Consider the following 25,357-nt stretch of genomic DNA (forward strand, 5'->3'; position numbering starts at 1 on the left):
GCCTCAAGTTGCACCAGGGGAGGTTTAGACTAGATATTAGGAAAAAATTCTTTACTAAGAGAGTGGTCAAACATTGGAACAGGCTGCCCAGGGAGGTGGTGGAGTCACCATCACTGAAGTACTCAAAAAATGTGTGGACGTGGCACTTCAGGACATGGTTTAGTGGGTTTGGCAGTGTTCGGTTGATGGTTGGACTTGATGATCTTAAAGGTCTTTTCCAACCTTGATGATTGTGTAACATCTCAAAAAAACCCGAACAAAAAAAAAACACATCACCACCACCACCACAAAAAACCAAAAAAACCCCCCCACCCCATGGGTGGAGTCCCTATCTGAAGCTGGGATAGGGACTCCACCCAAACACTAAAAAGTAAAAAGCAGCTTCCAATTATTATGAAGAGCGTACCTACACAAATACTGCAGTAAAAACAATTACAAAATCACTTGCAAGCAGACAGCTGCTCTGTCAATCAGCCTATATAATATCTCAGTTGCCTTTTAGAAATGTGTAATTTATGTACTGATTAAGAGTCTCTCTAGCCAAAGTGTTTATATTACGCTTGGGGGGAATCCAGATCTCATCACTTGCGCCAGAGAGTTTCAGGACACAGAAATGATTGCAGCTGCTCCCTTTTTTTATGAAGGATATATACCAGCCATACTTGAGTACCCTGCAGTCTCAAAGTCTCACTGATTCCACAGATGAGATCTTGCTTGACTATCAGTCAGTATGTTAACTTTAGAAACCATGTTTCTATTACTGGTCTAGTAGAGAGAATCCTATCAACATCTGTGTAAGGGACAGAAAGTGGACCCCATATCCACTTACACTGAGACCACACAGTGCAAACAGAGTGTTCCTACCAAAACCTCTGGCAGGAAGGTAAATCACTCGGACTACAGCTGGGAAACAGCAGCACCTCTGCTAACGTTACGGCACCAGACACTTTTATCTACACTCTTCGTTCTGCCTAGCACTACAATTAGTGGCAACAAGGCTGTTGGGAATCTCTTGCTCCTTTCATCCCTCCCAGGATTCCCTTGACCAACTTTGGCTGCTCATCTTCACATGGAGTGGTGGAAGAAAGGTGAAGCCTGACCTCTGCACAGATCAGCCTATATAAATAACAACTTTTTATTAGAACAGTCAGCCAAGCCCGCCTGGGTCAGTAGGGAACTACTAGTACATTTTTATGCTTTTGCTATTCCGAAATTGCCTTGAGATTCAAGGTAAATGCACATGCAACCCTTCAGGCCATTAAGAAAGCAAGCAGTGGGCAGCAATACTGTCCTGGGATCAAGTTTTGATGCTATTGGGTGGACTTCTTCACAGCAAACATACGTAATGGACTGGAGCTCTGAAGTGATCATCCATCAGGGGAACTGTCTGCTCTGGCAATCAGAGCTTGTCCGAACACCAGAGGAGTCAAAGTTACCCTGAGCTGACAGTACTGTATAGAGAAAAGGAAGAATAAATTCATCCAGGAATGTTTTTGTTCCAACTTCACTCTTATGAGGCTGCAGATCCAGAATGAAAGGCCATAGAAGCAAAATGACACACACTCAGGGAGTAAGAAGGCACAGCACACGCTGGGGCCTGGAACCGAAAAGAAGTTCTAATGACTATGAAAACAAAACTGATGAAATACATTGAGTTTCTTCCCAAGCTACGAACGCCTTGCTTTCACCTGCATTTGTTCTATTGCACCAAACATGGCAAAACCAATTTCTTTCAAAATTCCCATTCTTTTTTGCCTTCAAAAGATAGAGCCAAGACAAAGAAACGAGGAAAAACATACGGATGCCTTGTTCAGCACACAAGCAGAATTTCACATTCTCCTTAAACCAGTTGTTTGTTTTACTGAAAATAGTATTTCTTCTTTGAAATCAGAGCAAATTAAGACAGTTAGTTATACTAATGCCAGAAAGCCTCTCTTCAGTTTCAATTTATATCTTTTGGAAACATTGCTTATCAACCAAATACCAAAACATCAAATATAGCAAACTGATTTCCAAATAGACCTTGAAGCTTCTCCCTGTTCCTTTCTTCATTGGTTTAAAGAAAACCAGTGCTCAGTAGTAATACAAACTGTACTGATAAAAGTCTTCCTACTTGCCACTATGCATTTTTATAGACTAAAGCTCCCACTGCAAACATTATTTCACTATGCTACAAATTACAGCAAAGAAAACTGGTAGTAGTCTTCTTCACCCTTTAAGTACAAAGGATTTTATGTATAAAAATCTAAACTTCAACAAAACCTGAATTTCCAAAACAGGTAAATAAAAGAGCAGCTGTTAAAAAGCCTTAACTACTAAAAAAAAACAAACAAAAAAAAAACAAACAAAAAAAAAAAAAACAAGGACACCACAAAAAACCAACAAAACCAAAAAACCAACCAAACACAAACAAAACTGACAAGGTCAAAAAAATAAAAATCCCAGTAACAGTGAAGTACGTTCTTTTGTACAGCTTCATGATTCTCTTCTTCAGAGGCAGAAATGAAACTGGTATGTCAATAATAAATCTAACCCAAATCTGCTATTCCAAATATCTTAAACAGAACTAATAAAGAATCCTATATATGTGTGTAAAAAAATTATATATACACACAATATTGCTGTGATATAGTAATCATTATCACTTACCCTGATAACATCTCAAATATAAGAATTCCCAGGGCCCACCAATCCACAGCTCTTCCATGGCCTTTGCTTTGTATAACTTCCGGTGCAAGGTACTCAGGAGTGCCACAGAGCGTCCATGTCCTGGGAGGAAAAGAAGGAAAAAAAAAAAAAAGATACCACAAAACAAGCAACAAAACCAGACTGAAGTAAAACTAAAATAACAGCAATAGAAAAAAACCAAACACACAGATAGGAAGTACCCAACATATGCCTATGTATTTATTGTATATAGGAACCAGATTAAAAAGAAAGGAATCTACAAGATCTAAAAAGACTGTTTTGATGACGGTCTCCAGTTCTCCTGGAACAAAGATATATGAAAATTAAGAAACTTGGCTGCAGGAAACATCCGTGCACTGAGATTCCCAACTGCTGGTGTGGTACTCTATCCATTAGGTTATATGTTGCTTCAAAATTATTAATAGTGGTTTTCATCCTGTAAGCTGCAGACCCTGGGAATTCAGGTGCAGCAGAGGGCAAGCTTATTGGCATTTTCCAGCAAAATGAAAAATTTTTGTTTAGAAAAAACAAAGGGAAGAAGGACACAGAAAAAAAGTACTAGTTTAAATCAGTAAATAGCTGCAGACATAAGTGAGATTCCTTTTACAATCTAAGCAATGTTTTTCAAATAGTATTGACGTAACCTGTCATCATTCCAACAATATCCATTAAAAGGAACACATTTTGTGTTTTTACTTATTTAAAATACCTATATAGTTAAGCAAGTAAAAGATATGCATGTGATACTATTTTTGATCTATTTAGATGTCATTTTTAGTCTTATCTTTCTTAATATAAGCTCAGGATATAAAACTGTTATATTGCTACCAATACACCAAATGTGTATTTCAAGTTCTATAAATTCATTAAATAAATTGAAGCTAAGCAGTTAATGTTTACAAAGATCAAATTACAATTTGAAACACAGACTGTTCTGAAACAATTTCTTTCAGAAATGTGAAATCATCTTTGTAAAAATACCCATGCAGAATTTGCTTGGCTTCACTACCTTGACATGTTTAAATATAAGCTAGAGGAAAAAAAGGGCTTTCATACTTAATAGATTATACTTCCCTGATAGCAAGTCAGAAGAGGAAACTTTGAAAAAGTGCTCATTAATTCAAGAGAGGATGAAATAACAGCAGAGAATAAAAAAAAAGCATATTGCATTTTAAGAAGTGTTCTAATAAGAAATGACAAAGAAAATAGTCATGAAACTAATGGTCACTGCACACAATTTCTAACTTGGAGCAAAAGAAACTCTAATTATTTTATTTGTGAGTGCAGGAAGAATCTTCTCCAAGGCATGAATCAAACTGGTCATGTGGTCCTGAACAAATGCATTAAGATGAATAGCAATCACTTTTAGAAGTAATACATGCCTCTTTCAACTTCTAGTTTTTCCTACCACTGTTCTGCTAGACTTCACAAACCTTCTTTTTCTTAAGCAGAAATGGATATAGTCTGGGTTGGAAGGGACCTTTAAAGGTCAGCTATGTCCCGCAATGAGCTGAGACACCTGCAACTATATCAGGTTGCTCAGAGCCCCGTCCAGCCTGACCTTGAAGTTGCCAGGGATGGGGCATCTACCACCTCTCTAGGAAACCTGGGCCAGTGTTTCACCACCCTCACTGTAAAAATAAAAAAATATTCCTCATTATATTCAAGCTGCACCTATGGTGCTTTATTTTATTTTAATTTTTTTGAAGATTAAACAGTACGCTTTTCTGAAACTGCAGAATTATTTTAAACTGAGCTTTTGGGCGGGTTTTTTCCCTTTCTTTTTTTTCCTCTTTTGTTTGGGTTTTTTTAAGCCTTGGCATAGATTCATAAAAATACTTAAGATCAAGGAAGTCGAGCTGTACAGTCAGTCAAGACTTTAAATGAAGATTTATGATACACAGAACTGATTTTCTTTAGGCCTGATTTCAATACGACAAAAGCTAAATTACTCCAGTTAAACTGTCAGAATGCGTTAGACACACTATGCACTCAAGTGCTTCATGGTTCTTGAAACTATGTTCATTAGTGTGAAGAATACATCTTTAATTTTTTATTATAAACGGGTGGCATGATTTTTATTGGTAGAAAACATAAACTCTAATTTTCCAAATCAAGCATACTCAATAAAATTCTTACCTACAGCACTGCTTTACACACTACTGCCATCTAGCAGTTGCCTAGATCAGGACTAGGTAATTAAGGAAAACAACAAAGCTTTGTTGTCTTTTAAAACAGAATAGCCAAGAGCCCCCCTCCCCCCAAACTAAAAAAGTCATATTACAATCCATCATACACATTTTTATTCATACTGATTTAGCCAGCTCTGCAAATTAAGCAGCTACCAGTTTTACTACACTTGGGAAGAAGGGCTGTAGAAGAAAAGCAGACAGGGCAGGCACATCTGTTTTAATGGACAAGCCAGACAGTTTGCAGGACAATGCCCCACAATGGTCATCCCTTCCTCCCCCAAAATTGCCAACAATATGAACATACAAATTCAGCAAATATGTAGTCTTTGGTGGTTTTCATCCCTTATCAAGGGATATGATGACCATGACTTCCAGCACCCACATTATTTGATGGTTACAAGGTAATGAAAACGACCCTCAGTTACCTTACAGGTTAATAACAAGATCTTTTTTATTTAAGCAAAAGGAAAACCACAAGTTAAGGAAAGGCCAACATAACTTGAAGTCCCCTAGTTGCACTGGGAAATAAAATTTATTACCAATCTTATTTTCTATCAAGAAATTTATGTTTACTAGCTACACAAAAAATTGGAGGACGCTCGAATTCTTTGTCAAGCTGTGTATTTGTGCCATACAACCATGCCTTGTGTTTCCTCTTTTGTCAGTCATGAAAGCAAACTATTTAGTATTTTTTGAAAATGCATCAAGTAAATTCTGTAGGCTTTTTTTTATCATTACTATTTCATGACTGGTGCATATTCATCTGAAACTCCAAATTATCTTTTTTAAGATAAATTATAAAGCAGAAAAATAAGAATAGACTGTTTCCTTCAAATTGCTACAAAAATTACACCGCTCTGGGTTTTCAAGACAAAAGCTGAAATACAGGTAAGCAATAGTTGATAAGGTTGAACATGTAATTTTAAAACATTAAAACATTTTATTCTTATTTAGGAATTTATACTGAGCAAATTAGAATTAGCAGAGAACAACATTCCTCTAAAAAAAAAAATCGTAAGTTTACTTAAAAGTTTCAAAAAATACAGTAAAATCTCTGCATTAAAAAGTATAGAATTCCATGAACTTTTGTTTCAGTTTTTCTGAAAGATGACAAGAGAGGGGAAAAAAGCCCCAAAACAAAAACACAGTATGAAAGATCAGAAACATGTTTAATGGATATATTATACCTGAAAAGTGGTATATGCTTTCCAGAAAAAGAAAGGTCTAAAAATGTAATGGCTATAAAATTCAAAGCAAATCCTTTCTGCATCCTTCAAGTAGCAATTATTTATTCCAGTCCCATGCGTTCCTCCTTTTTTCTTGACACTGCCCCTTTTTTAAAGTAGTGGCATATCTATTTTATGTGAATGTACTTACAAAAAACTGAAAAAGTTATTAAGTCTTCAGTTAAGGAACACCAAGGTAGAAAAGAGAACAAATAAACAGCAGCTGAGGCAAAAGACACAGTGTTTTGGAGAAAAAATTACAATTTTTGGTCATAGTTTACTTCTAAAAAGGGAAGAACAAGGATAAACAGAAGGACAAAACAATAAGGAACAGGAGGAGACAAGAAAACCTCCTCCCTTTCCTCTTTCTCTAGAGTCTAGCCCTTCAGAAAACTTACTAGTAAGAAGGTAAATGGAAGCAGGCAGCTTCCCAAAGCGGGAACGTGAGCTACGAGCCAGCCACTCTCTCTAAAGAGCAGCTTAATGGTAGATGGACATGGTGAACACTTCACCCTTTCACACATGATAGTGGGAAGAAAGGAAAATGCTTACAGAAAAATCTCAATTAAGCAACTACAGAATCATTTGTAGGAAATAATATGTATCAAGAAATGTGTGCTTGTGTTGAAGGTGTTCTGCAGACCATGTTTTATTTTACACGTCAAGTTTCTCTAGGAGAACGTTTGTTGGTCCTAAGTGGCACGCTTCCTCACAGCTGTTTGAGAAAGATACATACTTTGTGTTTTATTTTCACAATTCATATGCACTCTATACATATATATCTGTGTGTGCGTGTATGTATACAAAAACACATACATACACGTAAGGTTCACATGTATAGATCTTTGCCGTGCATAAAAGTGACAAAAAACCTCCTATACTTTGGGTCAAATAGTTTAGGAAACAAAGTAACCTACTGGAGTGCATTTGTGGATAAATTGCTGGCAACTATATTTTCACAGTGATAAAAAACAGCATTGTGAAAATGACTACAGCTAGTAGGGTGAAACCTATATAGTGGGGGGGGGGGATCAGACTTGCTTAAGTAACTACCGTGCTCTAATTGACAAAGTCGCCTTCCAACTTTGTGTTCTGCATTTTGTATCACCTGTTGTACATTTATAGGTAAAGCAGGTACTAATATAAAAATACTATAGAGTTCTATGATTCAGTTGATCACAAATTGATCAACTTCACCCACACCCCCTCACCTCTCCCCACCCCCGGCAAGATAGGACACAAAAAAAAAACAACTAAAGAAAGTAGTGATAACTTGTTATGATGTCCTACAATGTATTGGAACAAATTTATAGATTCATCAGCCACGCTGAAAAAATATACTTTGATGGGATCTACCACCTTATCTAATGAAAGGTTACTGCTGCTGTGCCTGAAACCCACAGAAATCCAAATTAAGAATAACCACTAAGTGGCAGTATCTACATGTAAAAAGGAAGTAATAAGAATTTGTATGAAGATATCTTATAAAGAGATTGTCCTACTTTTTTATATGGACGTAGCCTTATCTCTTCGTGCAAAAAAAGTTACTTTGATTTAAAAACCAAATACTTAAAAAAAAAAAGCCAACATTTGTAGACCTATCTGCTTGCCCAGTGGAGACTGAATTCAATCAAACATACTGATATTAAAACAGTATAGTTTTAAAACAGACTTTTAGACCTGAAGGGTGAATAGAACCAGCGTACTTAACAGTTGCCTACCATTCTTCTGTGCAGAGGCAACCCAGCACTGGGAGCACGTAACCCATAGGCAAGCAACCTTTATGATCTCCGTAACACTACTTGATCTGTCCCATCTGACTTTTACTTTGTAAGGGATCCATTAAGAGTAGATCCCTCAGATCCACCTTCATTTCAAAGTGATATTGTAGAATCCTGTCCTCCACCCCTCCCTGACTTGTTGCAAAAGCAGCATCAAACAGGTCAACAGATGAGTGAAGAGGATGAGCACCTAGTTATGGTATCCTCTAACTCGCTTACTAGGCTGCCTCAACTAGACCAATCAGATATGGTCTTCCTCAAGAGGTGGCCCTAGGGAATAATACCAAACGTTTTAACACCGCTTTTCTAATATGGCTGGCTAGTTTTTTCCTCCCTTATTTTCAGTCCCAGTGATGGCTCTTTCCTTCCTTTTAAGAACATGTGTTATAATCTTGGAAGTGTAGGTCAACCGGAGAGAACAGAGAAATCACTGGGGGAAAAAACCTCTGCTTTATCAAAAAGTTTACATACACTAGTAAAACACACATAAGGCTGACGGTATTGTAGAAGTTACAGTTAAATAAATACTTCTGCTGAAGCTGGCCTTATTGTTTCTGTCTAGATTTTTTCGGTTTCATTTTAGCAACAGTCTAATAAAAACACAGTATACAGTTTTAAAGTGTTATTCCCACATTTCAAAAATTTCTCTAAAAGGAAAGCAGAAGGAAACAGCAGTTACAAAACACTTAGTAATTCACCTTGTATGGAAGATCAATGTCCCATTTAACGTATTGATGTACGCATCCCAGTATTTGCACATTTTACTTCACTGAACTCCCTTTTTACAAGATGTCTGCTGACAACTTAAATATACAAATCTACTCACATAAAGTATTTTTCTATGGTAGCTTATCTGTGATATTGCTCCTTAGTTATACCTAAGGTGTAATACTGGTTTCCATACAGCCATTTTAAGACGATCATTTCCTTCACATTAAGGGATTTGACATGCGTGAAGCACACAGAATGTTAGGTGAAATGCTGAGCTCTGAAATAAAACTTTTTTCTTCCACCTGTAATGACATTTTGCATGTTAAACTGTAACAAAAACCTACTTACCTATCCACCAGCTTTTTAGCAAATCCAAAATCAGTAAGCTTGATATGTCCTTCTTTGTCTAATAATATATTTTCAGGTTTTAAGTCTCTGTAAACTATTTCTTTGGAGTGCAGGTATTCTATTGCACAAATAATTTCTGCCGAGTAAAACAGTCCTGTGCTGTTGTTGAAACGCCCCATGTTGCGCAGGTAACTAAAAAGTTCTCCTCCTGGCACATATTCCATTAACATGTATAAAAAACGTTCATCATGGTTGGTCCAAAATCTGTAATAAAAAAATATTATTTTATTGAATAAACAAATTATACTGCAAATTTTAAACCCTCAAGAATCTAGTAGGATTAGACGTTCAAGCAGCTGACTTAACCTGAAAAGTAAAACAGATAGTTCAGGATGCGCACAGCACAGGCTAAGAAAATCTAACTGATAGACTCTGTTGCATCGTACAAAACAGGTCTCTGCTAAGCACATAATAACTGACGTTGTACACTGCCAGTCTGCTAAGACCAGACAATTGTTACACACCTTACATTTTATTTAATCAAATATTGCCAAAGTGATGAGAAGTCAGCAGATTCTGCTTTTGTAAAAATGTTTATGACAGTATATTCAAAAACAGGACACCAGAGAGTTCTCCTTCCCCTATCCTATCCCTGCCTCCCTGAAAATATAAAATCCCAACTACAGTGACTAGTTACTAGATAAGCATCAGATCATAATGCTTGCTTCTCTCCAGTATCTTTAACAAAAGCAACAGAAAAGCAAAAATGACAGAAAAATAAGATTCATTTCCGTACCTCAGAATTAATGGTAAGTACCTTCCGTTCCTCAGACTGTCGCTTTTAATTTAAGAACTATTATTGTGGTACATTCATTACTAGAGTTCAGTAAAGAGCAGCTAAGGAAACAAGACAATAATTCCACATGGCTTTCAAATGCTTCATTACAGAATACAGGAATCTTCTCTTCTACATTCCTCAAAACTAAGCTGGTTTTCTTTTTACCCACATTAAACTACTCATATACCACACACCTAAATGTAGCTCAACAGTTAAGAACAAAATAAGCTAAGCATCTGGTAACATCTTGAATAATAATCTATCATTTTAAAACAAACAGCTATCCCTATTACTATGATAACAGATAAAGAACACTGTATCCCTACCTACTGTAATGATAAGAACAGAAGTTATTTTAGCTTCTAGTAAATGATTCTGCAGTATCACAGGAATGCAAAGATCAAATATCTTTTTTCCCACCCCCCTTCATTAGTTGGTTTCTAATCAAGGCATGGAGTCTCAGGTTCTCAAACTGAGCTCCGAAACCCGTAAGTGACTTTTGCATGGTAAGATTTTCTTTCTTGATACTGGCACTGAGGGCAACCAAGAAAACGACACAGGTATCAGAAACAGCTCCTCCATTCCTTCAAAGTGATGAAGGAAGCAGAGGCCAGGCTTGCCTTTTGCTTTTATGGCACTACTTCCCTATCACAAAGTAATTTTTTGGCCATCTGTAATTGACTATTGATGATGTTCATAGTATCTTTATTGACTGTGTAAAAGCACTCTTGAGATGTATTTTAAGGAGTTAGGCAAAGTTGCACCTACAACAAACAAAGGAAGAGGAACAAGAATGGCCAAAACGAGGCAAACCGCATATTTAAAAAAACACATGTACAAGGGAGAGGAAGGACAAAATCTGACAAAGAATACAGAGAAAAAAAATGGAAGACCTAGACCATTAAAACACAGTATTTTTACTGGAATTAATTTCTTCAAGAACTGACTCTTAAAAGATTGTCTATCCACAGAAAAATGGATACATTATTTGGTATACATGAAAAATAGCAAAATAAAGAACTTGAATATTTGCAATACAGATTGTTTTAATGAACTTTAGCTTTTAAGACTGTAAGACAAGGTTGATTTTTATTAATTCTTGTTCTCTTAAAAAAATATCAAAGACACACATCAAAATTACAGCACAATATGAACTGCTGTACCCACAGAGTTATGATATATCACTCAAACATGTCAGTAAAGATTGCCTATGAGTCTCCCATGACCAGTTGTTGCCAGACCACCAAACAAACATTTCCAAAAAACAGTTTAAAAAGTAAGTAGATAAAAGGAAAAGATGATTCAGGACCCCCCTACATGCAGGGAGAGCATTTCTCAAAATTAAAAGGAAAAAAAAAAAAGTCTTGTATACAAGGAATATACAGGAAGGATGAACACCTGAAATAAATCACATGAAGCATTACTTTAAAATTCTCCATCATCAAGTGCTAAAAAACTACTGTATTATGCTGCACTGGCTCATATTCCTTGTTTTGCAACCAGAGGATACTATCCAGGTTTAAGGTGGGGATGGTAATTGAAAATATAAAAAACAGACCATGTAGATAACACAATTCAAAGACATTGAAGCAGAACAATATAGAAAAATTTTCCTCTTTTTGCTGATCAATTATAATCAAATAATTCATGGAAAAAAACATGTATTGGGCAGGGAAGGAGGTGGCTGAGAAAAAGCTGTTAGCCACATAAAAAGCTGAAGAAAGTTTTATTTGTCATACAGTCAGTGATAATCGTACATGAATGCTAGTTTAACCTAAAGCACACAAAATATTAACATGACTCTCTCATTTCAGCTAGGTTGCCTTGAGTCTCCTTTGCCAAAGGACTAGGGCTGCACATGGACAATTACATGAGGGTAGCTGATGTAGCATCTCACTGAGCATGTCTTCCAGCTCTCTGCCTTTTCTGTTGACAGGAAGAATGTTTGCCTTGCGCACAAGTGAACTTCTGTTTGAATTGCGTCCTTCCTTTGGCAACTTTAAAATCTGACATTTTGGAAACAAGACATGAATGAATTCCAAGAAAACTTACTGGTTTGGATTTTTGATCACTTCTGTATAGACACAAACCCTGTGACATCAGTGTCTCTGACTTCTCATCCAAGTTTCTCTATTCCCACACTTGCTGCTCTGTTCTAGATGCACAGATGTACTGGGTTTTTGTTTGGTTGGCTGGTTTTGGTAGGTTTGGATCTGCTTGGTTTTGTGGGTTTTTTTAAGAATTTATGTATGTACATAGATATACATATAAAACCCTGTTCCCCCTGTTTTGTCTATATTTTAACCAGTCTAACAACATGTACTCAGCCTCTCCATCTTGCTTTCCTGCATGCATCTCAAACTCCACATACTCCAGCACTCATCTTACTGACACTATGCCAGGCACAGGATATCTGAACACTGGCTGGAAATTAACAGCATCATGATGCTGGAAAAAGCAACAGCATACCTGGGAAAAGTGTCCTCCTGGAGGGCTCTTTCCATCTTCTGGATGACTACAATGGTTTTACCTCCTCTTTTCCCTCTGATACTTTCTTAGCCCAGGGAAGAGGCTGCACTCCCTGCAGCTAGAGATTAACCAAGGCTAATTTTGTCTAATTTTATGCAAAACTGATTAAGGCAGCTTTTAAATGCAAAACAAATCTTGGTCAATATCTCTGTATCCATGCATGAGAAAACGTAAATGGAAATTAACTGTGCAATTACTCAGAGGTTTCGTTATCCCATTAATAAATATGGACTCAGATACACAAAAGGCACTGTGGTGCTGTGAACAGAAAAGCATGATGCTTTAGCTCCTTAATAAAGAGATTAGAATCATCACAATTCCACTAAAAAAAAGTATTCTTCATAAACTGTGTTTAAACAATGTTTCTCAATAGGTTCCATATCTTAATCTCAAACATGGGACTAACAAAGCCCAAGAAGTGCTGCAGTAATTTAAACTCTTTAAAAATAAAGTATGCAAAAATAAAGTTCACAAAGTTTTCAAAACGCAAATACTTAAGTCTAATTATATCTTCATCTAGATATCTACAGGAAATATATCTGTAGAAATACTTCTTTTCTTGCCATTCCAACATCAAGAATTGTTCTGGAATTCATTTTGTTGAGCCAATCCTGACATTTCTTTATTAGTATTTTCCCCTCACTTAAGATAATTTCTCATCTGCAGGATGAAAATAAGAGATGGAGTAAAGCTTATATTATTACTTAAATGTTTAAATTATGCCTCTTGATTTTAAATTATTGATTCTCCTCTAATATTTTAATCTGAATTCTATTTTAGTCTAGATTACACAACAGAAATTAAATGCTTGGTGTTGGTTAAGTACATAAGAACTTGCAGTGAGACTCTCGAACTCTTTAACTGGACTTTATATAGGAGTTAAATGAATTAAAAAAAATACACCAACTTACAGTCTGATCAAAAAGGGGTGGTTGACCTCTTTCAAGACTGACTTTTCATTGTGCACATGTTGCTCTTGCTTCAGTCGAATGACATCAGGAATGCTCATTACTTTTAGTGCAAAGTAACGTTTGGCCATTTTTTCCTTCACTAGATGAACACGCCCAAAGGTACCTGTGCCTGAAAAGTCAAAGAAGAAACATCAACTTATTGTAAAAAAGAAAAAAGCAAAGATAATTTACAAATTAAAACCTACAGGAATTCCTAGTTGGTTCGTTTGGGTTTTTTCTCATCAATATATCAGTATTATATTTTTTACCTTGTTTCACACAATTTTTTTCCTTGGGAAAAGAAAGTTTTTAGTGATAATGATTTAATAAGAATAAGGGTATTGTGATATGGCCACTCTCTGGGTAGACAGGGGAAGAGAGAAGTGGTCCTGAGAACAGGTAAGGGTGATGATTAAAAAAGTATGCAATATATAAGATCCAAACATAATCAATATAAATGAAGCAAGCAAAACTGTTCTCAAGTGCAGAAGAAAGGCTGGGAAACACTCTTTTAAATTTCAGTGATCAGTTTTACTTTAGATCAGGTGGGGAGGGTTGGGATAAACCCAAAAGCAGCATTCAGCTTATTATATCCGCAGTACGGCATAAAATAAAACAAAAATCGTCACTGACCACAAATATAATGTTCAATTGTAACAAACTTAATTCCTCAACAGAAAAAACTTTCCATATATTATTTATTGAAACAAGGTAGCTAAAAATCAATCAAGGTTTAAAATGTAGGAACTCAGAACACTGAGAGTACAGAATATACAAAAATGATGACCAAAAAAAAAAAAAAATCAAAATATTCATCTACCAAGGTTCAGTGACTGAGAATAGCTGCCTGTGATTATTCAGGTGAGGAGATTATTCCCTTAAAGGTGCACCGAGAAGTGAAGTGATTCAGTAGAATAAGGGAGTGATGGGAAAAAATACTTAAAAGTTGCTGACTCTAAAAACAAATAATAAAAAAAATCTGCTTATAGTGCTGCATTGTTATATTACATGAAAACCCTTGTAATATCAAGGCACCCTTTTTTTCTAGTTAATGCATTCCTTTTTCAATTCACTCAAAAATATAAAAGGAAAATAAAAACATACTGTATTTTAAATAATGTATTATGCATTTCTCTATTCAATACAGTCATCATTAAAAGTTCCTTTTAAGTGCACTGCATTCAAGACAATTATAGGTAACTGAACAGAGCATTTCTTTTAGCTTGAAATGAAAGTTAAACCAGCACATTTAGCCACACTGCTACTTGTACCGTACCACATTTGAAGATGAACACATATTTCAGCTTGCTGGGTGGTTGCTCATTGTTTTTTTTGCTCATTAAACAATGCCATATAGGTTCCATTAGAACAGTACACCAAATATTTTTAATCCTATTCTCTGACATAGAAATATGGGCCACTATAAAGGATGCTTGGCATTCAAACCAATTGCCTAACTTGTAAAAGGTCACTCTTGTCAAGAACTACCTTAAAAAAAAAAAAATCAGAATCTTATACTTAAACTCACGATCAGTCCCTTCTGTGCACATACCCTAGAAGGCAGCCCATACACCTGTTTCAGTATTATTAACTGGCATGTCAATTGATTTCAGGTTGTGCTGACTGGTTATGATCAACCTGTACTACAAGACAATTTTTAAAGACATATAGTGGGTGCAGGGAGATGAATATATCTGTGAAAGGAAACAGATTTTTGAGAGAAAGGCGGTGGGGGAGAGACCAAAAAATGAGCTTCCAAAACTGCATTACTTGAGGAGGAGAAAAAAAAGAAGGGAGTTTTTGCCTTTAATAGGTTCAAGAACTTGAGAATGTATAACAAAATATTTGTGTTCTGTATGTGTATTCTCACTTAAAACATTTACATTTTATTTAACAGTTACTCTTTCCAGTCACTTGTAATATTGTTTAGGAGCACCACCTTTAATAAAAACCAAAACAAAATACTCATATTACAAATTAGAAACTAACAACTTCAGCAATCCAGTTTTATGGAACTTTCAGCTCCATTACCAATACAGCTTTCAAAAGCAGCTTTCAAGATAAAACTTCTCACTATGCAAACCCACCAAGGATTACAGTTGTCCAAGCACAAAGGACTCTATCAAAGCAGTTTTACATTCCCACCTGTCCTCAGTTACAGTTCTTTAACCATGAATACTGTAAACAGGTCTCAGATAGTGAAGTTAAGCCACCAGGTCACCCTGGAAAATTTATCATGCAATGAAATCCTTTAACAATGCCGTCAACATCACATGACTATACCTGTAAACAACCTTATTTTCATGGAGATGGACTTCTGCAGTAAAAAAAAAACATACACAAAAAAAGGCCCAAGAGTGGAGCCATCTGTTCAATCTACTTAAAATACTGATTATTTACATCTTTATCAAATGCATAGACAAAAAGCTAACTTAGGTTAGTTAGGCTGAAATTTTAGTTGTGAGTATCTGGAAAAACACTGTCAAGAATAACTATAGTTGTATTGCACACCAAAACTAAAAAACGGTTTACATTTTTAAGACTTGCAAATGTGGACATGGGGAAAATAACAGTACCAACGCCATAAGTAAATGCTGGTTTTATATGCATTTTAATACTTATATGAACAAAGTGCTTCCATAGACATATTCAACAGGAAAGTTGTAAATGAACACATACTATTTGTTCCTAGGTCTTTAGTGATCTCATGTTTTATGACTTGTTGTACTTGTCCTAGATATTTTTTATTTTCGAATGCTTTAATTTTTCATTATGCTATTGGGCTAACTTTACAAACAGTGCTGCTCAGAAATAGTAACAGTAATAATAATAGCAATCACAAGTTCCAGCCACTTTCAAAGAAGGACCTGTCAGGGATGTATTTAGCAATAGTTCTAACTTTGGAAACACGGCCTCTTTAAAAATGTCTCTGCCAGGAGCAGCAAATCCTGGCAGGCTGTTCCAGAATAGTGGCAAGCACCTAATCTAGACAGCCTCTGGGAAAACCAGAAGACCACACAGACAGGCAAGAACATACAACCTCCCTAACCAGTTTTGTTGTTGAGCTGATTGCAGGCAGTCTTTTTTCAAACATCTTTAGCCAAGTTTCAAGCAACTACGGAAATCAAAAAGACAATACAGACCTGAAGTCATCTAACGTTTGTATTCAGATGTTTGTTCTCATAATATGAATTTTCTCCCATTCAAGTCGTCTCAGAAAATCCATTAGGCCTACATCAGCTGGCAGTGACAGTACCCAGACACACAACGACCACCCTTCCAGCACTTTTGACAAACAATATTCTCTCTTAAAGCCCTAACAAGAAAAATAATAGTGATATTCTGGAAATTACACAATTTAAGCTGTTCAGTCAAACTCCTCTCACTGCAAAGAGAAGCAAAGAGCAAACACAGGGAGTACTACTGTTTTTTTCAACCACTTACTCTAACCACATGGGGCCATTAACAAGGGGGAGCAGGGGAACTTGCTGAAAATTAAGAACAGTTGTATAGAAGTATGCAAATCCGGTTTAATTTATGCCTTTGCACAGCCACATACAAGACTAATTGTTGAGCTTTCTTTTTTTTAATGCTTTGCAGTATTCAGACAACCAGATAAAGTTTGCATACAAAAATGGCTATGATTCAAATATCTCACTTCAAACATTTGGTCTGGATCTCAGCTCATGCTTTTAGCCACTTCTGCAGAGATTTTTAAAATTCTCTTCCTTGCAAATGGGGGAGAAGGGAAGAGGGAGGAACAGGATGGGACATGACAGTCAAGGCGGGAGGCTGCAACAAGATGCTATTATTATGGTTGTTTAGCACAGTCAAGAAAATCTATCTGTTTTATAAAAACAGGTTTTACTGTTCTGACTCAGTGGAAATTCTGCCCCTCACATTCATGGAAAGAAAACTAAAAAAGTGAAGCAGCAAAGTGGCAGTGTGTAAGATGGAGGCCCAGCTCCATAAATCTGAGGCAAGGTTTTTGGAAGCAGAAAAAGGCAAGGTTACTAGTCTTCTATGAAAGCACCACTGCCTCCTGCCCTCCAGGAGAGAGACACTAAACTCATGGAACAGCTTTGTTAATCCCCATGAAAGAACTTTGCAATTTTTTGCCCTGATGACCTCAGAGCTCAGCTGTATGAACCAGCTAAATCCGACCTTCTGTAACAGATAAACAAAGATTCCTTAGGATTACCTTAAAATAGAAATATTTTGTACCTGCCCATCTTGCACGTAATAATTAAGAGAAATAAACTGTGTTTACAAATTTGCACAATAATCTACTGACATTTACTTCAAAACAAGAGAACTTTAGGGACTGTGTACCATTCTGGATGAGTCCTGGGACGTACCAAATACTACCCTGCTGAAGGAAGAGCAATGGCTACACAAACACATGCACATCCCTGCCTGACTCTCTTTATTATATCACGCAAAAATGTGCTTACATCAGAAAATTATACTTCATAAACAGTTTTTATTAGAAGGTAATAGTAGTACAGTCCCCTTCTCCCTGCTAAGCCATATAGCAAATTAAGGTTTCTTCACTTCTAGCGAAGAGTGCCTGTGCTATCTGCAGCATGCAACAACATCATTCAAGATTTTCAGGACTAAACAGGCAAACAGAACAAGCATGCAAAATGCTAACCACTAATCCAGTATAATCTGTTTACAACAGAAAAAATAAGAATTTTGGATGCCTTTGTAAATTTGATGCGGTTTCAGAACTTGAAGGAATGCCAACCATCTTCTCAATTAGGTAACCTTCTCATGTTAAACACATACAAAGGGAGGAGGCCAAAAACTGCAGAGGACCAGGTTGGCCTAGGTATCAAATGCAAGAAGGGCATTCTCAGCCTTACAAAACAAGCTGGATTCCCTAATGCCATGCCAAAATACCATAGCCAGCTTCCAGGATTTTGCTCTCTTTGAAGCCTGGTAAAAAGAATAAAGAATGTGGGAAGATTTCTCATGCAATTTTAGATACTTTTGATGCTAGGAAAACCAATCCTGCAACTTCTGATCAGCTAAAACAATTGAGTAGCCATGTAGTGACTATTTTGCTACTGATGTAGGTGACTAATTTAATGCTCAGCTTGCTTCTTATTTTTGTTCCCATTAATTAGGCCCAACTGTTCCAGCTTCCCATCTTTCTAATCCCCACCTCTTTCTTAAAACCAAGTTTGCCTCACTCAGATAGATACCATCTGTTTTAATGAAGAATAAACTAGGTCATGTGAGATCCACGACCCTGAGGGCTGCTTTCTGAGTCTCAAAGGGCTTGGCCCTGACTTCCACAGATGCCTACAAAAAGCATGAGATCTATTTGCTTTTATTTACAGTTAGAAGAAATGTTTCCTACTGTGCCACATATTTGTCTTTGTTGGTAGCCACAGCATGGCAGACTTAATTCTGTTGAATATCAGAGATAGACTAGGTGAATTGTATCAGATTACAAACTCATTATTAAATGCTGAGTTTGTCTGCCATTTAATCTGTCTCATCTTGGGATGGAACTTGAACAGCCTAGCAATACATGTCTTAAAATGAGGAGTGGGGGCTGTCAGTAATTCTTGACAAAGAAGGGGAAGAAGTGGCACAGCAAAGGAAACCAGTCTGCCCAAACAGACTTGTTATAAGAAGATTAACACTTCAAAGAAATATATGGGGAAACCACATGACACTAGCAGCTGTGGGCTTCTACAACAGAAGATGTGGTTGGCACATGAACAGGGCAAAACAGAACAAGGATGACGATTTTGGACATCACAGTAGCCAAGTTCACATTTTTTTTAATTTTTCAACCCATAGACCAGTCTCAACTGAAAATGCCTTGCAGATGATCACTCAACCTTCTCAAATTCAGTGTCTTCACACTGTTCCACAAACCAGCTGTGGACTGATCACCGTAATTCTTAGACCACTGCTTCTATACCACTCTAGAGGGTTCTGAGCTAAACCTGAAAAACACGCCAGAGAAATAAAGAAATTTAGATGAGGTTTTACAGGCTGCCTATTGTTCTAGATAGTCTAGAACTGTGTATCTCATACTATTGAATGTAAGAAGTAAATGTCAGACGGTATTTTTTGCAAAGCTTTTGTATGTCCTTCAATGATCATATATCTGAAGAGACAGTCTGATTAAAAGAGAGATGCCTCATGTACTGTTCACCATGTGCAACTCTGCCAGAGCAGCTTGCTTCTATGACTTTGTTCATTCATCCATTGTGCTATGATTCAGTTTACACTAGGAACTCCTCAGACAGAGAAAATGCCTTTCTACTCAGCAATAATGAGTAGAATAAAGAGATACTACACAGCAAGAAATATGCCTGCTTTCATTCCAGGCAAGATCATAATTTTCAGACTACCTGTCCCAGAAAGGTTATAGCCAGTAGTATGCCAGTGGTTCACTCTTACTTCTGTTTTGAATTCTAAACTTATCCCTTGTCAACCCATTTTTCAACTCAAAGTTCAGTATCATTAATTCTCTATCCCAGCTCAGCTGAAGTTGAAAAGAAAGTAGCATGTTTGAAGTACAGCCTAGCTTTTGACTCAAAGATGCTGCTGTAAAAATTTTCCACCTCTGCTGCTTCCATATTCCAAAGATCTGATATACTTTCAGGTTTTTTCTTACTTAGTACATAGGAAGCCTGTAACAACACACCATTAAAACTACATTTAACAATCTAGAATTTGGCATACTCTCTTTTCAACTTTGGATAAGGTTTGATATGCAAAAAAATAGCAAGCAATAGCATCAACAACTCTTGTCACTAAAACTGTCTGAATTACAATCTATCTGAATTACACAGGAATTACCAGACCAATTAATACCCATCAGTCAAGCTTCCTGTTTTTCACATAGTTCAGAGACAGGTTCCTGATTTCAAAAAAAATGCCATTCAACAGAAGACCCATGAGAGAAGTTCCTTTCTAAGTCCAGATTATTTTTTTTTTTTTTCCCCTCACAGTTTATTTGGTCTCTATAAAAATACTGTAACTACCACGGTGTCTTTAAACAAAATAAGCGGAATCCTTGGAATTTTCTCCTCTCTCTTTATTCTTTATTTATTTTGAAATACCAGGTACTAATAAATAAATGATACCAGAAAGTCACCACCCTGCTGGTGATAACCCTTAATTCTTTCCATTTCTAAACAGCTCTTAGAACAGTGAATTTAAATGCATGTCCATGTCCCTTCACAAAATGTTAACAACAACAATATTCAGGACAATTCTCATGAAACTGGTATTTCTCCATTTCATTCTTCAATGTTATTTTTCTAACTCTTCCCATGCCTTCCCCTAACTGTCATTAATAGAATCATAGAATACCTGGGGTTGCCCCAACCCAGCTGCAGGACCCTGCACTCAGCCTTGTTGAACCTCATGAGGTTCAAGGGGCCCACTCCTCAAGCTTGTCCAGGTTCCTCTGGATGGCATCCTGTCCCTCAGGTGTGTCAGCTGCACCACTCAGCTTGGCATCATCTGGAAACTTGCTGAGGGTGCACTCAATCCCACTATGTCATTGATGAAGATATGAAAGAGTGCTGGTCCTAATACGTACCCCTGGGGGACACCACTTGTCCCTGATCTCCATCTGGACATTGAGCTACTGACCACTACCCTCTGTAAGAGACCTTCCAACCAATTCCTCATCCACCCAACAGTCCTCTCATCAAATCCATCTCTCTCCAATTTAGAAGGAAGGATGTTGGGGGGGACCATGTCAAAGGCCTCACAGAAGTCCAGATAGACGACATCGGTAGCTCTTCCCTTGTCCACTGATGTTGCCACTCCCTCCTAGAAGGCCACCAGGTTGGTCAGGCAGGACTTGCCCTTGCTGAAGCCATGCTGCCTGTCTCGAATCACCTCCCTGTACTATGTGTGCCTCAGCATAGCTTCTAGGACGACCTGTCCCATGATCTTCCCAGGCACAGGGGTGAGGCTGACAGGTCGGTAGTTCCCAGGGTCCTCGTACTACCTTTTTTAAAAATCGGTGCAATGTTTCCCTTTTCCCAGTCTCCAGGGTCTTCCCCTGACTGCCAGGACTTGTCAAATATCACGGAGAATGTCTTGGAAACTACATCAGCCAATTCCCTCAGGACTCTGGGATGCATCTCATCAGGTCCCATAAACTTATGTACATTCAAGTTCCTCAGGTGGTCTCAAACCTGATCATCTCTTACAATGGGAGGGATTTTGCTCCTCCAGTCTGTGTCTTGCAGTCCATCCCCTCGAGAGGTGCGGGAAGAAGGATTGCCAGTGAAGACTGAAGCAAAGTCGTCGTCGAGTACCTCAGCCTTCTCCTCATCTGTTGTTACCAGTTTGACAGTCTTCCTCATCAGGGGGGCCTCTCTTGTTTTAAAAGACAAGCACAGTTAAGCTAAGAATAGGGTACCTGTCTGGCAAGCAACACATTCCAAATTAAAACACTAGAAAGCATTAAATTATATAGTCCATCTGATAAGAAATTCAGGTAGTTAAAGCAATATCAAAAAAAGTGTCACTTTTTAATAGTTGCAAAAGAATCTGTAAATTAGAAAGTATGCCAGCAAGATAGGGCATCTTTGGATTTTTTGAAGTTATAGAACATCATTCAAATCTTATTCACAGAATTGCTTCTTTCATGTAAGGAGAGATTAAAATAAGCATGTTAACTGAGAGCTTCTTGGAATGCAAATATTAAAGACAAGGATTTTTTTTGTGGTTTCCCCCCCCAGATTCTCTCAAAAAAAGCTAGACATACAAAACCCAAAATCTAGCCACCACCTGTTCATTAACTGGTGCTCAAAACTCCCATCAAGTTTAGAGTAATTCAGATACTGTTTAATTTGGGGTCTGCTGCTGTGAATACATGGCTCCTACTTCTTGAGTTGGGATTAGTACTACCTTGAAAATTTTGAATTGGATGTCCCAGAAGCAGTCTAAGCTAAAAGGGATTGATCTCTAATTTTCTATGAAGACAAATAACTTGCAGTTTATCTCTGGTAGTTCATAAAGAATCAATTCTGGTAAATCACTAATACACCATTTTTCACTTATTCTATTCTGATGATGTGCTAGAAGTGCTTCCCAGTGACTTTTCTCCCCTCCCAATGAAGGCAAAAAGAAAGATGGTGAGTGAAACCTATGCAGGGACATACTAAATGGGAAAAAACAGCTCTGTTGCTAAGTTTAATTCCCACAATCAAATCTTTACCCCGTACAGTAAAGCATTCCCTCTGATTGTTTGTCAGCACTTCTATCTTCATGTTCAGTTTCCCTGTTCATAGGAAGCATTTACAAAACTGATTTGGATAGTTGCTTTATTTAAATTGAGCACAGAGATATTTAGTTTGGTTTTCTACACAAGAAAAAAACAAAACGAACCAACCAACCAAAAAAACCCCAAAATCCCAATCTGCTGTGTCATAAAGTCAAGGACAGACTTAAAACCTTTTCAGAAACTTCAACTAAAGGAGACAGTAACTAAGGTCTTAAAAGTTTAAAACGGTGCCTCTGTAGAAGATGCACCATAGTTCAGGTACTTAATAGATTGTTCCAGCAGCTTTTGCTCTGTCAATTGCTACAATTGAACATATTAGGTCCTACATTTTGCTGCAAAACTACCATTATGGATAAAGCTTATAATTATACCCAAATAAAATGGCAAACCTTAGAATAAAGTTGACTAGCCAAACAACTACAAAACATGGCTCTGCCCAAAAGTCATGGTCTAAGAAAAATAAACATCTTTATGACTAAGAAACAAACACTTACAAATGCAATAATCCATGAAGGATTTGAAGAGTCACTTTGTTCCATAGAAGCTTAAGTTACATGGTGTCTGATAAAGATCAGAGATACGTGCAGCAGCATGGGTCAAAACTTTAACAGTAGCCCCCTCTGAATTATGTGAGGCTAAGTAGGGGTACCTAGTAGGCATCTAAACACCCAATTAGCCACTTTCCTTTTCAACCCAAAAATATGTACCTCTACACACTTCCAGGATTTTTACAATATCAGCATATTTTGGCCTGGACTGAAACTCAGTTCTCGCAGATTTATTCCTTTATTTTCTCCGAAAGAACTACTTGATGCAAGTCAGTCCCATATTAGCGCAAAGAAAGTATCAGGCTTAATATCCTTGACTGTGTCCTTTTAAAAAGCAAACAAAAAAAATCTTGTTAAAATACAAAGGTTTATTATTGCTGAATGAATGTAATAAAAGCCACATTGTTTGTACTTGACCAATTTCCTCCTTCACCCGTGCTGGACAGCAGCCTTTGAGGGACTGGTACCTCTTACAATACATTCTTTTCAATTACATTTTGCTTCCATCTTCACCTAAAGTAATGCTAAAGGAGAAACAGATTTCACACAGTGCACAAAAACTGTATTTTTACTTTTAAAACAGCTTATCTATTTGTTATTTAATATAGTATTTCTACAACGCTTTTAAAGATTAAGATTGAAGAGTACATTATGTTGAAGAGCTCCGGGATGAAGACAGATCAAAGACTTTGACTTAATTTAAAAGCCCTCAGCACATTTTAGTTCTCTTGCATGTTTCACCAAATAGCTATTTTGTTCCCTACTGCTTTGTGTGTTACCACAGAATTAGGCATAGAAGGCCCTAGTCTGGAAACACACCTGTACATGTATTTACACACACATATACCAGCAAAACTGAGATTTAGCTAGAAAGGTCAGGTTGAAATCCAGATACACTAATATTCAGAAAGCAAATTCTATCAAATTAGCAGTGAAATTAAAGTTTGGTGGTGGCCAACACCTACTTTTCCTCCCCCCCCCCCCCCCCTTTTTTTTTTTATGTTTAACCTTTTTTCATTCAGACTTCTGACTTTCATTTTAAAAATTTCACTGACCTAGAGCTAACTCAGGATAACAAAAAAAACAAAAACAAAACACCAAACCACACCTGTGGACAGTCACAATGAAGACAAAGCCTGTCCACTGAGTATTAGTTAAAGGCCTTGAAACATCAGAAAGTTCGTTCTTCAGATTCTCTTCAAACCTTAAGACTGATATTTTTGAAAAATGACAAACTGGAGTGCTTTCTTATTTCAAAGATAGAAGATTACCACAGAAGATCACATAGCCCCATATCATCTCTTTATGGTTCGACATTAAAAGATACAATGGATGTATGTCCTGAAAGGCTGCCACTGTTCTTGGCCTGTTGCAATTTATGGTGGGAACTTATAAAGTCTTTCCACAATACAAAAAAACTGAAGCAGTGAAGTTACTGCTTGTACATGGTTAGCCAGCAACCGACTAGCTTGTTTGTACCCCAAAGACAAGCCGAGAGACAGAATTTCTCCATCTTTTAGGGAAACAACCAAAAGCCACCTCAGACACCTTGAGTTGGAACTTGACCTCGCTTCCTACAGGGCTTATCTTTGGACCAGTCAGGTGGAATCCTTTCCAAGTCAATAGAGGAGAGAAAAAGGCACTTCTATATTCAGTTGAGCAGTTTTACACATCCAATTTATGAACCCAGAAGTACCTATTTCCCTCTGCTGATTATACAGTGATTCTACACTTGTAGGTTTGATAGTCCATAGGTCTAAATTCAGACAGATGAAACCAACCTCAAAGTTACATGGTCTGACAAGTGCATGTGGGATTTCATAACATGGAAATTACTGACACAGAATATGTTAGTTTGTATAAGGAAGTATACATTTGTGAGATTGAAAAAAGAATTGTTAGCAACTCACTAAATTCTTCAAACATGTCATCAAAACTGTGCCAAATGACACCTATACAACTTCATAATCTTCAGCACTGTGACCCAACTAAAACGTACTGGCACAATATTACAGATTTGCTATTAAAAAGGTCAGGTTATTTATCTAGCAGTTTTTACTGTTTATTAACTATATAGTTAATAAACAGACATTACACACCAGAAAGAAGAGATGCAGTTTTTACAATTTTCAAGTTTTTACAGCTCAAACCACATCCAATTTGCAAGCTTGCATTTACCCATATAATCTGTAATTTTACATATGCTATTAAAGTTTATACAGCACAAGTGAGTCTTAGAAGGTACTTAAAACTATTGTTATGCTTACCT

General features: G+C 37.0%; 1 protein-coding gene across 1 annotated transcript in view; it reads right to left on the reverse strand.

Annotated features, from left to right (window-relative positions):
• The window catches only part of PRKX (protein kinase, X-linked), a 38,035-nt gene extending 16,418 nt beyond the window's left edge, over positions 1-21,617 (reverse strand). The window contains exons 1-5 of the mRNA XM_010281787.1: positions 21,447-21,617; positions 15,547-15,580; positions 13,225-13,393; positions 8,947-9,210; positions 2,650-2,769 (exon numbers count right to left, since the gene is read on the reverse strand). Coding sequence (XP_010280089.1) covers positions 2,650-2,769; positions 8,947-9,210; positions 13,225-13,393; positions 15,547-15,580; positions 21,447-21,617 — 758 coding nt within the window. The remainder of the gene's footprint in view (positions 1-2,649; positions 2,770-8,946; positions 9,211-13,224; positions 13,394-15,546; positions 15,581-21,446) is intronic.
• Between the last annotated feature and the right edge of the window lie 3,740 nt (positions 21,618-25,357).

This window comes from Phaethon lepturus, unplaced genomic scaffold (assembly GCF_000687285.1).
Source record: "Phaethon lepturus isolate BGI_N335 unplaced genomic scaffold, ASM68728v1 scaffold3460, whole genome shotgun sequence".
NCBI lineage: Eukaryota > Metazoa > Chordata > Aves > Phaethontiformes > Phaethontidae > Phaethon > Phaethon lepturus.